The following is a 15,833-nucleotide window of genomic DNA, read 5'->3' as shown; positions in this document are numbered from 1 at the left end:
ACTTTGGGAAATAAAAAGTAACTGTTTCCAAATTCTCAAAAATGATGTGTGATAGCATGCTAGACATTTCCTTATTTTTCTTATTTATCATTAGAACGGGATTGACCAAAAAGTTTACACTGTGATCTTTTCAGGAAGTCTTTATTTTTGTGCCCTGCTATCGGCCAGCTTCCCTCCTCCTTTATCAGAAATGAAAAATTATAAATGCACACTACATGTTGGAAACCTGTGTTTGTTGACTGACTTTTATTTGTGAGGCTTAAGAGACAAAAGCTGAAAAAAAGATCGATTCTCTTCGCGTTTAAAATAACACAAAACAGCGTAAAAAGACCTCCACACCAGACCTCGTTTATTTATGTATGTATTTTTATTTTGATAGCTGCCGATTAAACTGAAAGTTACATTGACATGATTACATGAGTAGTTTTTACCGAGAAATCGATCAGAAGCGCCGTGAAAATGGTCAAATCCGCCGGATCCACTTCTCTGGCTGCAATGCGCGCTCCCGACACAGGGGGGCAGAATTTCTCACAAGAGCTGTAGCTAATCTACCACAGCAATTATTTATTAATAAAACATTAAGCCTAAAACATACTACAACAACAGATTGAATGTTCTGTTCTGTGGATGACACGTAAAATATTAGTCTTTTTGCCCCCCAGCGAAATTTCCGTTCGTCCAATAACATGCATGGTGTCTGTAGTCGTCAGAGCCTCACCAGCAAAGAACCTCACCGCACGTCACTGGTCCAGAGGATAAGAAGCCGTCCAGAACCAGCAGAGCTGAGGAGCTGCAGCTGGTTAGAAATTCAGCTGCAACAGCAGCAAAGGAAACAATAAATAAATGAAAACAGAATAAAGACTGAAAAACACGGTAGGGCATTGATTCAACACAAATGGTGTGTAGTTATTGGCAGCTACTCTGGTCCAGAGGAATGTGGGTAAAATAAATAAAAAAAAATGTGTATCTGAGCATTAAAAAGGCAGATTATTTATATAAGTATGAAACTGGAACAGCAGAGATTATAATCCGAATTAAAACCTGTTCAGCACCAGCAGGGGTGTGAATACTTATCGAGTTCGTTTGGAGCGGGCGGTTTAGAGTCCAACAGGTAAGGCAGGCTGATAAAAACACAAACTAAATCCTACAAAATAAATTAATCAACATTAATCCGTCTGTGGGCTAAAAGCTAAAGGCTAGCTGCTTTTAGCACAACAACAGTCTTTTCCAGCGTCTCATCAGATCGGCGTGAAGCAGAAATTAACCCCCAACGGGCCAGAGGAGCCTGCTAGCGGCTGTCGTCTGTGCGTCAGATTAACTGCCCTACTGGAAACGCATGAATACAGAGGTTCTGGCCGGAAGGTTTGCATGGGGAAAAATATTAAAATTTTCCTTATTGATTCATCGAAATGAATGTGTTAAAGACCCGACCATAACTGAAACACAGCACCAGAGGGAGAACCGGGAGCATCTTGGCGACGTTAAATCAGATGTTTAACAGGAAATGGAGACCGCAGAGTTCATGTGATGCGTTCATGAACGTAGGAACATCAGTTGCTGCTGCGTTCAGGCTTAAAGATCTGAGAGAGATGCGGCGACTCGGCGTATCCATCACAGCGGAGTTATTTATCCGAACTACAGCCAGACTACAGCTGTAGTCCATCTGTGCTACAGCTGTAGTTTACCTGTACTAGTACAGGTAAACTACAGCTGAACTACAGCGTAGTTACGGCGGATCGGTCCTGTGACGGCTGGCTGGATCTGGAGTGAACGAACATGTTACCATGGAAACTCCTCCGTCATCACTGGCGGAGCAGAGTGCTTGAAGGTGATGCGGGGCGTGACGCTGACAAAACCTCTTGATGTGATGACGTCATCAGAGCATCAGTCTGGGTTACCTAGCAACACATCAGGCCGGATGGCGGCAACAAGTTCAGCTTCAGAGCTTTAAACTAACTGCAAAGAATTACAACATTTGTTTATAATATTAATAAATCAACATCCAGTCAGTGAAAGTTTCTGAAAGATGAAAAGCAGCACTGAACCTTTCTGATTTTAATGTTTACGTGAAAATAATTGCTGCAGCAGCCAGAGCTGGTAATCAGGAAGATTCAATAGTAAAATATAGACTCCATAAAAATGGTGGATATAGCATTAAATAAGAGCCATAGGATAAAAATAGGATGTCAAAGTTTTCATGAGGCGAATAATCTGCATAACGTGACCAACATGTTCTCCAGATTATAAAAGCTGGTTACCATGAAAACATTAATATGATTATTTTAAAGACATCAGAATCCAGATTAATCTGGTAAAACAACAAAATGCTGACGGTTAAAATTAAAGATCAACTAATAACTTAGTTTAAGTTATTAGTTGAGTTTACTAACTTAAACTGTTATTCTCAGAATAAAATCCAGAATATCTTATGTTAATAGTAGTTATGTGTAAAACTGAGAAATAACGGCAAACAATAACAAATTTTTATAAAGATAATTCACAAGTAAAAAGGCAACGGAGCTCCATTTTAAAAAATGGAGCAGTTTTATAAATATAATATAATTAATGTCAGCAATAAGCAGATAAATATGAGCTACAGGCAGCTGGTCTGTAAAGTGGTTTTCTTTATTGAAACAGCAGAAAATGTGATTTATTGGTGAAGCCTTGAATATTAATGAAGCAATGAAAAATGAACAGTAACAGTGAAATTTTATATAAAAGTGTTTAATATTCTGCCTCTGCTGGCTGGAACCAAGTAGAAAACGAGTCGCTCAGATCAGCCAATCAGACGGAAACATCTCAGCTAAAAACACAGACGGGAAGAAACGGACACCGATTCCCGGTTTGTCTCCCAGCCAGATGAAGAACAAAGTCCAGAACCAGCAGAGAGTTCTAGCTGAGGCGGATCCAGCTGGTTCCGTCTGACCCAAATCAGTCCCAGGAGTTCAGCAACATGAACCCATCTGGCCTCTTAGCTGGAACTGATGTTTCCTCCACCGACGGTCCAGAAAGTTCCCGTTTGATCCCAGATTTATTCATCCTGCTGCCAGATTGAAGCAGCTCTGCACTGGCGGCAGCGCCTTCCTGTCAGCTCTGTCTCACGTTGCTTCCAATGAAATAAACTCTTTCAGCTGATAAAGTCTTCATGATGAATAAATGTAAACATTTGGAAAAACAATTAAAATGTTTGTTTTAAAATCTAAATAACTAATAAACAGCCACTTCCTGTTACAGCTTTTAGCTTACTAATATTAATAAAAATCATTTATTATTATGACAAGTATTGCACTGTAATTACCTGGCAGTAATAACCTGCAGCTAGATGTTAATAATTAATGTATTAAATAAACCAGAATTATTATTTTATGATGTAATAATCAGCAACATTAGACCAGAAGCAGCTGCAGTTTCTATTTAAAAAGTCTGAATTTTACTGATGAATCAGCATCAAATCCATATTAATGTTTGATTATTTGCTCTCTAGTTATAATTTTATTAAGATATTTCATGATATGACCCAATAATTAGTTTTATTTTGCATCTTTATTCCTCGCTGCTGTAACAGGAAGTGCTCTCCGACCCAAACTGAAAATATTCACCGTCATGTTCCTATCTGGATAAAAACCGTCTATGTGAGAATAATCTACCTTTACAGAGGTTTACAGGAAAGCATCCAGGAACAGGAACGTTTCTGGTGAGCGACAGGAACAGGAAGTCTAGCTGCTGATGTGTGGGGCGAGGCTCTGGCCGCACAGGAAGCCGGGCTCCATGGACGCCACCTTGGCAGCGATGAAGGAGTGGATGCAGTGGAGGACCGCCGTCAGGTTGGCAAACTCCAGTTCCTGACAGGAGAAGAAGAAGAATCACAACATAATCAGAACTCAGGATTTTACGTTTTAAATTTAATTTAGTCGCCATTTTTCTTCACAAAACGGAATAAATTTTACTTTATTTCCATTTGAAACACCAGGCTACGATGACTCCTAGTGCTTTCTGTAGTGAAAAGATAAAAACCTCTAAAACTCTAAAAATCACTTATTTTAATAGTTCAATTATCAAATATCTGTCAATGCGCCCAGGAGAAACCATCTTAGCCCACAGCAGAAACTAAAAGTTTGTCTTCCTTATTTCTGGAGGTTCAGCCAATCAGCATCAAGGAAAACTAAAGCTGCTCCTGGATTGGCTGCTCTGTTAGCCAATAGTGTGTCAGCTAGCATCGCTCAATTATTTACATTAGAGCATTTTAGATATTCTCTATGAAAGGTTCCACAGTATAAAAAGAGAAATAATAAACATCTCTTTGTAAATATATTCATATATAAAGTCTTACAAAAAAGACAAAAAAGTTAAACAGTAAAATTTTTACTACTATAGTACATTTTGAGCATTTTACTTCAACAAACCAGTTTAATGTTAAAAAACATTTTAGCATTTCCAACTATTGTCCTACAGATTAAAAAATGTGATGAGGGTAGTTAATAACTAATTTACTCTAAAATCAGAGAGAAACCAGGCTTTCTTACCTTCATTTCTATTTGGTTGCTGTCAGCGTTCTTAAAGAGCAGCTTGACTCGGGTTTTTCCGTCGTCAGATGAGCCTTTCAGCTGAGAGAACTTGTATCTCCACAGAACAGCCTGCAGGAGGAGAGCCGGGTTAATACTTAACGACTTACCGTTTCAGCACCGAGACGCTTTAAAAACCCAGAGGACAACAACCAGGGGGACGCTGGTGAATGACTGCTGCACCGTCGCCATAGATACCTCAGCCAGGAAATAACATGACTGGAGGACAGCAGGAAGAGGAAGTGGGTTACCTTTGAAGTCACATCTGAACAGGTGAACCCGGATCCGAAATCCAGCGTGAAGCTGAGAACGCTCCCCTGGCTGCTGCACATGTAGCTTTTAGACTGAGGAGGAGAAGAAGAAATGGACCGCCATTAGCCAGCTTCCCGCTTCTCTACCCGAGTTAGCTCCGCCATTAGCCAGCTAACCGCTTCTCTAGCCCAGTTAGCACCGCCATTAGCCAGCTACCCGCTTCTCTAGCCCAGTTAGCACCGCCATTAGCCAGCTCACCGCTTCTCTAGCCCAGCTAGCACCGCCATTAACCAGCTAACAGCTTCATTAGCGCTGCTAATGGGGATCTTAAAAAGTAAACAGTAAACTGCCCAGCTGAACAAAAAACTTCACACATCAACCTTAACTATTTTTAAAGTGGCAACTAGCGACACATCTAGTAACTTTATCGGTAAAATGACTAGTGGCAGATCTAGCAACTTAAAAAAAGCAACTGTTGACTTTTTCAAAAGTAGCTAGCAACTTTTTCTCACAGAAAAGTAAATGGCAACAGATCTAACAACTCTTTTTCTAAAAGTGCCGGATCATTTGAAGTGAGATGGTTTTCTACCCAAACGCAGCGCTGTGTAAGGCTAACGCTAACCAAGCTGCTCAATGGCAAAAACGAACTGTAGTACCATGGCTCAACCCATAGAGGGCAACACAGACAGTTTTAGAAATTTACCCACAAATGTCACAATTTGGTCAGAAACATAAAGACAAAATTTAGTTATTTCATCAAAGAAAAGCTGATTTGGTGTTTAGTGACACTTTAAGCTTCTGAGACAAAATGATGCTGAAGTAAAATTTAATTTTTAGTAAGTGTACATAATTTAACGTTCATCTGTGAATCATGAAGCTCCTCAGAATTACTGTTCCTCTTTGTTCCTCAGCCTCTTTCTGCTTCATCTGGAGAGCAGAAAGCAGATTAATAATAAAATTAATTATTGAGACCGATTATTACCATTTGGCTCAATTATCTTTGTTGATTGTGAATTAATTTTAATCCTGAAAAACAAACAAATGTCCTTCAAATTATTTTAATTTAGTAAAGAGCAATGAATGGAGGAAATTCATCCTTCAGATTTATTTTAATTATTATAGCATTTTATTATCCGTACAGAGGCGTAAAACATGGAAATGAAAACAATTATGTATTTAAGATGTAGATCATTTTCTGTGACGATTCAGGTCAGAAAACCTGAACATGTGTAAAGACTCCTCAGTCTGTCGGCAGCAAGAAAAGAATGACTGCAACAGATCCTTATTGGTTATGATAATCAATAAGGAAACATTAAATAATTAACAGGCTACAGGACTGAAAAAAACAGAAATGAAAATCCTTAAACACCATCACCCAGTGAAACCAGTAACACCTCTGCAAAGTAACTGGTGAAGAACAAAGTGGAGGTTAAGTCTGCCAGAAACTTGTCGATAAATCTGATTAATATTTCTGTCAGTAAAATTGTTCAAACCGATCTGAACGGGTTTGAGGCAGCAGCTAGCCAGTCGGGCTCCTGTTTGGTTTTGTTTCTTGCGTTGCGGCTTGATTTCGGGCCGCATCGTCTCCTCGGCTGGAAGACGTCCGGCTGTTCGGATTCCTCTCTGTGTGTTCTGTCCTCACACACACACACCTACACACACACACACACACACACACACACACACACACACACACACTCTGAGGAGGCCTGGAGATTTTAATTATGGAGTGGAGTGAGAGCGGCAGCCAGGCAGGACTTGAGCCATGAAGGAGCAGGAAGCCGCTGCTGCTGCTTACTGTCACCAGGAATGAGACGCTGGGCTGTGACTGCGCTTCACTAATTGGAAAGGATTTAGCAACATTTCCTCTTCAAGGAAATCTGCTTAGCACATTCTGACAGGACTGGATGAGAGCCGGAGCCCAGAGATAAAACCAGGAACACAAACATCTGCTCTCACTCCTGAAGCAGAAAAAGGTTTTCAGTTAAATGTGTGTTTGATTCCAGATCAGCATTTTTATACCAGCTTCAGTTCCGTGACCAGGCATCGCTGAGGCTTGCTTTGGTTTTGCATCATGCAAACATTTGATTCCTCAGTTCAGCAAGAACTTTGGAATGCAGAATAAATTCACAAAGTTGCCGTCTCGTTAAATGCAGAAACCTGGAGAGCGGCAGAACCACGCTTCTGACGGATCCGGTTAGCCGGCTGTGTCTGCTGCACGACTTCATGTTCCTCCTCAGATTAAAACTCTCTGCTGGCAGAACAGACCAGAACGGACCAGAACCGAACCAGAACATTCTGAGGCGGTCTGACAGGAACCTCTGCATGGTTTCTATCAGAGGCTGTGATGCCGAGTTACAGCAGAATCACTATAAGCATCTTAAAGCAGCAGAGTTTCTGTCTGTCCACTCTGTAGGCCATAAACATGTCCAGGGTTAGCTAAAATGCTAATGCTAGCTGAAATACTAAAGCTAGCTAAAATGCTAAGGTTAGCTGAAATGCTAAGGGTAGCTAACATACTACATTTCGCTGAAATGCTAAAGCTAGCTAAAATGCTATGGTTGGCTGAAATGCTAAAGCTAGCTAAAATGCTATGGTTGGCTGAAGTGCTGAGGTTAGCTGAAATGCTAAGGCTAGGTAACGGAAATGCTAAGGTTAGCGGGAATAGAACAAACTGAACAGTTTAGGAGATGTCTGGATTCGTTTCAGGTTGAACTGGTTCTGTTTGCTGAACCGGTCCGCTCTGCCTGCAAGCCAGCGCTCACCCCGACTCGCTGCACTTCCAGGAACACAGCCCTCTGGAAGGACTTGTCCCAGGTTGCCAGGTCTGAGGCCAGCTCCACCCTGAAGGTGTGGCTCTGGCCGTGGCCCACCAGGATGCTGAAGCAGAGCGGGTCGCCGTCCGGCTGCTCCGGGGAACCATGCAGACCCAGGAAGAGCCGCGCCTGCAGCCAGCAGTCCTCAGCCAGCCACAGCTGCAGCAGGAGGGGAGAGCATCACCTGATCAATAACCTGATCAATAACCAATAAACTGAAACTTATTACATGATTTATTACGTAATTCTTACCATATGTATAAAACGTCGCAGTGTCAACCCAAATATTTACCTGATATTCAAATTCACTTGCCGATAACAGGAAGTGGATTACCAAAATAAAAGCTGGTTGTTCAGAACCTCTTTAGCATAGTTTCTTTTCCTGTTTTCTTGTTTCCTCTTATGATAAATAATCTTGTCAAAATAAAAGCTGATCCAGACAGTCAGTAGCAGAAACGTTTGATGGATTCAGTTTCAGCTTTTATTTTGGTAGTCTGCTTTCTCTTATTGACAAGGTAAATTAGCATATTAGCTTTAGCTTGCTATCTAAATGTTTAGCTTGCTAGTTTCAAACTAAGTATATCAGCTAAATATTTTACTCCAAACTAATGTTTAGCTTGGTAATAAATATTTAGTTTGAAACTAACTTTCATAAATAAATGAAATGAAACACGGCTCTGGTTTCGGTTTTTCCACAGAATAGATCCTGATTTACGGATCACAGCGAGAGCAGGGAAACCGACCCGGCACTGATCCGACTCACCTTATGAACCTTGAAAAGAACCTCATAGAGGTTGTATGTAGTTTCAGGTTTTCCCCAGTCGGTGGCGCCGACCTGAGAGAACACCAGAAAGTTTGATGAGCGTCAGAAACGAAAACCTCTCTGACCTCCGTCAGTTAAGATCCTGAATGGCGTTCCGGCTCGGAGTTGTTGGTACCGGCGGCCGTCTGAAGATATAAAAATACGGCCCTCTCAGCGCCAGGAACCTGAAGGCCGAACTCCTGCAGGGGGCGCTGTTCTCTGGAGCCTCACACACCCAGCCCATGTGGACGATCTGAGAAAACAGTGAATACTTTATTACAGCAGAAATCAACATGATGCCGATGTTACAAACGGAGAAAACATTTTTCACCTCTGACTTTCATCTAAAGATTAAATGAACTTTTAATAATCTGAATATTTTATGACTAAATCCAGTCAGGAGCGATCTGACTGGACAGCAAGCAGCTGCTTACCTGATCATCAGAAGAAGAGGATTTATTCAGCATTTTAATCTGCAACAGAAACAGACATGAAGTTATCAAAGTGTCTCATTAACAGCTTTTATTTCTAAGCAGAAGCAGCGAGGGTCAGCTTCCTGTTCCAACATCTAAACCAAGCAAAGGTCAAATCTGGAGCAGATCTGCTGATTTCTGATTCAGGCAGGAAAACGTTCAGAGTATTTGGCTCCGCCTCTTTTGGGGGCGGGATTACTGAGATTAACTTTCACTAATCTGGATTTTCTGATCCGTTTCTTTCCGGGTCGTTCTGCTCTTAGATCGGATCGCTGTCTCCACCCACAGAGTCTATTTAAAGGCTGCAGGTCATTAAAAGAAGCGCTCCCGTCTCTCCAAAAGCAGCTGAACAATTAGATCCCGATTGGCCGTTTAGCAATCACGCTCCTGGTGTCACTAATTAGCCGTGAATTAATGAGCCTTAAACATGGCAGCTGTGAGCAGAAGCACAGCTGCCATGTTTCTGACGATCCACGACTGGATCGTCAGAATAACCAGAGAGAGACGAGTCAATGACGACCCATCAGAGCCTCGTTAACAGACACATCAGACCCAACGAGCCGATCTCAGAGCTCTGATCTGGACTCACGCTCTCCTGCGTCAGCTCGCCGATGTTCGCAGCAATCGCCTGCAGCCAGTCCGAACTTTCTGCTGCCGAGCAGAACTGCAGGACGCTGGAGCTGGACACATCCGGGGAGAACAGCTCGAAGCAGTTGGACCTGGAGGAGGGGTCAGAGGTCAACCGGAACAAACAGCCGCAGTTATCTTAGAAAACAAGCAGATTTTGATGAAAACGTAATAAAAACATTCAGAGTTTCAGGAAGAAGAAAACGACGAGCCAGCGACTCTGAGCTGAAATAAACCCAAAAGTGCGACCTATGACCTTCATCAGAATACCTGCAGACACTCTCAGGTAGTCTGCAGGTCATGGATGGCCTAGCTAAAGTTCAAGACCCAGCTGGATTTATTTTCCTCTGTTCCTGTTAAACTCCTCCAGGTGTCTTCAGCGTCATGGAGGCTAATGCTGTAGCAGTCAGTCTTGTGGTGGTGGAGAAGATGCCTCTGACTAAAGATAGTCTTGACACACTAACATCCCGCAGTAACAAGTAATGGATGACTCCACCAGCTCTTAGCTCGCTCTGCTAAGCCACCTCCTTTCCAACTCTGGCTCATAATGACGGTTTGCGTGTCGGGGATGCTAATCAGCTGCTCCTGGTTGTAGAAATGATCAAACACATCAAAAGAACTATCCAAAAGTACAAAACTAAAATCTTCCTGCTGCATCCAGATCCAGAAGAAAAACATTGAACCAATCGGAGCTAACGTAGCGTAGCCAATGCGCCATGCTGCCGCCGTTAGCCGAGCTAAGCTAGGAGGAACTGCGACCGCCATTCCTTCTCCATCTGTCTCAGCAGCAGAAGGTTAAGAGAACAGATTTACCAGCAGGATTAAATTTCTCCAGAGGGTTGATGAGGTCGTCTGAGGAGGATCACACTCGTCTGCAGATGGGGAAACTTTGTGACATTTAATTTGGGTTTTTTTCTCACTGCTGAGACCTTTGACCTCTCAGCAGGCAGAAGGAGGCAATAATCTGACGGCTCATTATTATTAACACATAACTGATCAGACAACAGGAGGACCAGTTACTGCTAAAGATGAGAGAGGGAGAGAGGAAGAGAAAAAGAGAGAGCAAGAGAGAGAGGAAGAGTGCGAGAGAGGAAGAGAGCGAGACAGAGCGGGAGAGAGAGAGTGAGAGAGAGCAGAGAGAGGAAGAGAGAGCAGAGAGAGGAAGAGAGAGCAGAGAGAGGAAGAGAGCAGAGAGAGGAAGAGAGCGAGAGAGGAAGAGAGCGAGACAGAGCGGGAGAGAGAGAGGAAGAGAGAGCAGAGAGAGGAAGAGAGCGAGAGAGGAAGAGAGCGGGAGAGAGAGGAAGAGAGCGAGACAGAGCGGGAGAGAGAGAGTGAGAGAGAGCAGAGAGAGGAAGAGAGAGCAGAGAGAGGAAGAGAGAGCAGAGAGAGGAAGAGAGCAGAGAGAGGAAGAGAGCGAGAGAGGAAGAGAGCGGGAGAGGAAGAGAGAGCAGAGAGAGGAGAGAGAGAGAGAGAGAGGGCTTCTAGCTGGGTGTTAACCAGTAACTGTGTTTACTGGTTGGCCGTTTACTGGGGGAAGATGTTGGGATAATGTTTCTCCTTCTTATTCATCGTTTCTGGCTAAAAAAGCAGAAATCCTGGGATGCTGTCGGCTCTTTCTGGCTGAAATTATCTGGATCTGGATTATTTTTAGAGCGCTGCGAGTTTCTGAACAAAATGTTCAACAATGTCAGACGAAAGCAGCTCTGAGGCTCCTCTGTTCGGATGGAGACGGGCTGAAATGAATCCATCAGAATCGGATCGTAATCACACAGCATCTGCATCTCAGAGTGGCTGCTCTGACCTTTGAACCCGTTCTGTCTCTGCATCAGTGTCAGAGAGTCAAAGGACTCTGACCCCTAGAGGTCAATGGCTCGGCGCCGGCGCAGCTGTACCTTAGCTTATCGCTGCCGGCTCGCCGTCTGGAGACTCTGGCCATCCGCAGAGGCAGGCAGACGGCGTCCAGCCAGCGCTTCTCGTACTTTGGCTCATTCGCTGAGGGCGAAGGGGGCGGAGCCTGAGCAGAAACAGAACAACCAATCACCTTCCAGTCCAAACCATCGTCACCAACTCGTTATTATTGCTTACTGCAGGGTGGAAAACGATCTATACAATAACACTGGAGAAACTTCAAATATTAAATTAAATCAGTCCATTATGTTTAAAGTTTATCTGGCCGCACTAATGAGTTTTCTCTTTTTCCTTTAATGCATGTCGCCTGATTGGCTGCTGAAGCAGGTAATTACAAAAAAATGTTCATCAGCTTTAAACTCTGAGCTCAGCAGAGATTTGACGGAATATCACAAATGAAATACTATCATCATCATCATCATCTTATCACCTGCAGCCCATATTTACAGACTGATCCGGTTCAATCCTTGATCTGTCAGCAACACCGGACCTCAATCAGTCTCTCAATCATTTCAGGGATTTATGGATTCATAACAGGAAGACAAAACGTTCCAGCGGCGCCCGATCTGGACTCGGGTCGGACTCTGGAGCCCCGGGAGGTTCTGCTCCAGCAGCTGGCAGCTGACCGCTAACAGGACCGCTACGCTAACTCTGAGGTCCCTCACCGTGTTGTTCCCGTTCAGATGGAAGCCGCTGTTGAAGAGCGGAGAGGAGGCCTGGTTCTGGTCCAGCCCAGGAGAACCTGGGCAGGAAAACAAGGAAATTAGAGGAAATTTCACCAAAATACAACAAAAACAGCAAAGATAAATCCTGGAGGGAAGTTCTGGTCCAACCTGCCTTCATCTCCATGGCAACACCATCAAGCTAAAACTCACTGTGCAGAACCACAGCAGCCATTTTACGGATGAACTACAGAAGAAAGTTCATCACTTTCAGAACCAAGAAAATCCCAACATGCTGATAAACATGGCTGCCGGTTCTGGTTCTGATTCTGGACTTCACTCTAGAACCCTGAAGTGTCTTCAGTCTGAGGCCTCTCCAAGTCCACTGTAACACAGACCTCTACAGGAGAGCCTTTCCCTAGAAACTTGGATGATCTGAGTTTCAACATTCCATCAATTATTGAATTTGATTCTAAAGGTTCCTTCATCTGATCCGGATCAGAAACTCAGACTGAAGAAGGAAAAGGAGAGGTTGACCAATCAGGAGCCGTTACCGAGCGGCAGCTTCAGGAAGGATGGGACTTCACTCAGGTAGCGCACGGTGAGGGTGACCTCATCGCCCGCAGTTCTCAGCAGGTGAACCTGTTACAAACCAGTTCAAATCCAGTTAGAAACCAGTTCAAATCCAGTTAGAAACTAGTTCAAAGCCAGTTCAGACCCAGTTACAAACCAGTTCAAATCCAGTTACAAACCAGTTCAAATCCAGTTAGAAACTAGTTCAAGTCCAGTTAGAAACCAGTTCAAATCCAGTTAGAAACTAGTTCAAAGCCAGTTCAGAAACCAGTTAGAAACCAGTTAGAAACCAGTTCAAAACCAGTTAGAAACCAGTTAGAAACCAGTTAGAAACCAGTTCAAAACCAGTTAGAAACCTGTTAGAAACCAGTTCAAATCCAGTTAGAAACCTGTTAGAAACCAGTTCAAATCCAGTTAGAAACCAGTTAGAGAATCAGAGGGAAGAAAACGAGCAGCTGTCATGGCGGCCATGACGCTCATCAGCTGCAGGAGGGGTGAACAGATGTTCATGGTTGTGATGATGATGAAGATGGCGGTGATGAAGATGCTGAACAAAGAGCCAAACTGGACCAACTGAACTGAAACATCTGGAGGAGATCCACCAGAACCAGCTGAGCCTGGTTCTGGTGGATCCAAAAAAAAAAACAGATTCTCATTTTCTACGATTCAGGATTTTAAAAAAGAAGCAAATCTGCCGTCTGTCGGCCTCCATTTTGTACGCAGGTCAGTCTGATGAGTGACGCCAAAATGACCTTCAACACGTATTAAAGAAATGATGTGAATATGAGTTTATTAGCCATTATTATTATTGATGGGTAGAAATCAAACTCACCACTTCCTGGTGCGTGCAGCGCTCCACGTTAATGCCGTTAACCTGCAGGAGAAACAGAGCAGGCGGCCATGATGGAGGAGTTACAGTCAGCTTACCTGCAAACTGAATGGGATGAAATGATGATTTTATGGACGAGGAAACGTTTCCAGGTTCAGAGCGACTGACGGATCTCCCAACCTAAAAATCCCAAAAACAAGAAAATCTGATCTAAAAACATTTCGGTTTTACTTTAGTGTCTAAAGCTGCTAAACTTTCCGTCTGTTATGATATTCAACACCATCAGTTGGTTCTTAAGACCCACTGCGGAAGCTCTGACGGGCCACTGGTGGCTCCAGAGCCGCAGGTTGAAGACCCTGAGGAAAAATGTTGAATTTCTCCATGTTTGTTGTATTTTAATATGAGAAATGATTTGATTTGTTTCTTCATAAATTAACAAATATGATCCATAATAAGCTCCAGGATCAATATTATTATTGATTCACTGACTGTTCTGTAGAAACAACCAAAGATATGAACATAAATGAACATATTAATAAAAACTGGAACATTATGTAATCACTGCCAAGTCCAGTCAGTTTCTGATGATGAACAGCCTGAGCCTCATGATCCACCGCTTCCCCTCAGACAACAGGAAACGGACGAGGCGAAGCAGGAAGTGATGTACTGACCTGCAGCACGGCGTCCCCGACGAACAGTTTCCCCGTCTGATCAGCTGTGGGTAAAAGGTCAGAGGTTAACTTAGCGGTTAGCTAACGGTAATCATCTGTATATGAGGCCGTCTGTCGGAGGTTCTGTTCCGGTTCTGGGTCGGCACTGGTATCTATCCCACAGAACCTTTCCACAGAGCATGTTAATGCCATTCGCCGTTACTATGGCAACGCTGTACAGCTGACTGCCAGTTCTACCGCAGCAGACAGCCTGACTAATCAACAGCTGCTTTAGTAGAAAATATTAGAATCATTTAAAGCATGTTTACATTTAAAGTTTGGTATTTTACCAGCTGATGTTTATTCTAGATAAAAACATTAATAAAGAAAATAATCAAGATTTAAAATCAGTGGATGAAAATCACAAAACATGGAAACAGAAAAACCTTCAGACCTGTAAAAAACTAACTGCAGGAGAAAAGAGAACAAAACTAAGTGCACCCCTAAAACTAAGTGCACCCCTAAAACTAAGTGCACCCCTACTGCTCCCATTTAGGGAGAATTCTAATAAAATTCCCTGATTCATTTGTTAATACTGGTTAAGAACCAGTTCTACTGGAATATTCAGGTGTCCTAAAGGTCAAAGGTCATGACACCAAAACTGAATTACTGCTTGGAAGGAGGGAAACCTTTTCTGTCTAGAAACAAGATGGCTGCCGGTCTGAGGTTAGCAAATACAAGGCTACAGAAACAACGAGACACGTGATGGTATGTTTTGTCTTGGCACATTGGAATAAATCTACAACAGAATGACTGGAAATCAAATGGCCTAGTCAAAGTCCAGGCCTTTAACCACGTAAAGTGAAGGTTTTCCTCTAGGAATGAATGTTTTCCTCTCTGTGATTCTGAAGCATTTTTACTCTCTGAACGTTTGTTTCACCCAGCAGATTAAAATCAAACCTTTTCTTACCGACTTGGTTCTTGAAGATCTTTGAAATGACGACGGGCACGTTGTGCTCCGCTCCACCCTGCAGAGCCAACAGGAAGGCGTTAGCTTTAGTGTTAGCTCCAGAGCTAGCCGGGTGACCTTCAGCTCACCTTGATGCTGAGGCCCAGACCGCCAGCCACCTGCCGTCTCAGGACTACAGTTCTGTGCTTTAGAAATGGGGAGTTTTTATTGGCAGACAGATTTTTTTCAGCAGGAAGTGAGCGTCGAGCAGCAGGAAGTGAGCGCCCAGCGGTGACGGTGGGTGAACTTACGTTGGCTTTGGGCTCAGAGCCGTCGGTGCAGACCACGTCCAGCTTCTGGATGGTCAGAGCGTCTCTGCTCAGCCGCAGGCAGACGTCGAAGCTGTCGCCGCTCTCGCTGCTGCACAGCAACGCCACTCCAGATCGGCTCTGGAGAAAATCAGGAAAACATGTAGCTTCAGGACGACCGGAAGATTCTGCCGGTTTGAAACGAAGAACGTTTCACTGATACCGAAATAAGATGAATTAGATCAACTTACATCCTAACATTGCTGATATTTAGATTTCCTTCCATGAAGCAACGGCGACAAGCGGCAGCATCAATCCTGATGCTTCAATGATCAACAACATGGAGGAGCTGCTGAAGCAACACAACCATCATTATGGCGGTTTTGGTTGAACTGATCTCGAATCGTTTCTTAAAGAAAACT

At 43.4% G+C, this 15,833-nt stretch overlaps 1 protein-coding gene across 6 annotated transcripts in view; it reads right to left on the bottom strand.

The window, feature by feature from the left end:
* Positions 1 to 1,707: 1,707 nt before the first annotated feature.
* sntg2 (syntrophin, gamma 2) overlaps positions 1,708 to 15,833 on the bottom strand; it is an 18,887-nt gene continuing 4,761 nt past the window's right edge. The window contains exons 2-17 of one of the 6 annotated variants that reach the window (XR_001659132.1): positions 15,253 to 15,552; positions 15,125 to 15,182; positions 14,176 to 14,219; positions 13,508 to 13,549; positions 12,657 to 12,744; positions 12,106 to 12,182; positions 11,425 to 11,546; positions 9,495 to 9,624; positions 8,867 to 8,905; positions 8,569 to 8,685; positions 8,394 to 8,465; positions 7,580 to 7,789; positions 4,814 to 4,906; positions 4,524 to 4,634; positions 3,648 to 3,842; positions 1,708 to 1,898 (exon numbers count right to left, since the gene is read on the bottom strand). Coding sequence is in view for 3 of the 6 variants with exons in the window: in XM_016662526.1 (XP_016518012.1) it covers positions 3,717 to 3,842; positions 4,524 to 4,634; positions 4,814 to 4,906; positions 7,580 to 7,789; positions 8,394 to 8,465; positions 8,569 to 8,685; positions 8,867 to 8,905; positions 9,495 to 9,624; positions 11,425 to 11,546; positions 12,106 to 12,182; positions 12,657 to 12,744; positions 13,508 to 13,549; positions 14,176 to 14,219; positions 15,125 to 15,182; positions 15,253 to 15,552 (1,629 nt within the window). In the remaining 3 variants the exon portion in view is untranslated. Of the gene's footprint in view, positions 1,899 to 2,608; positions 3,843 to 4,523; positions 4,635 to 4,813; positions 4,907 to 7,579; positions 7,790 to 8,393; positions 8,466 to 8,568; positions 8,686 to 8,866; positions 8,906 to 9,494; positions 9,625 to 11,424; positions 11,547 to 12,105; positions 12,183 to 12,656; positions 12,745 to 13,507; positions 13,550 to 14,175; positions 14,220 to 15,124; positions 15,183 to 15,252; positions 15,553 to 15,833 lie in introns of those variants that run through there. The other 5 variants (XR_001659131.1, XR_001659133.1, XM_007575374.2 and 2 more) reach the window with 5 other exon arrangements.

This window comes from Poecilia formosa, unplaced genomic scaffold (assembly GCF_000485575.1).
Source record: "Poecilia formosa unplaced genomic scaffold, Poecilia_formosa-5.1.2 Scaffold376, whole genome shotgun sequence".
Taxonomy (NCBI): domain Eukaryota; kingdom Metazoa; phylum Chordata; class Actinopteri; order Cyprinodontiformes; family Poeciliidae; genus Poecilia; species Poecilia formosa.
Note: the sequence above shows the minus strand (reverse complement) of the source record. Positions and strands in the feature narration are given on the sequence as shown.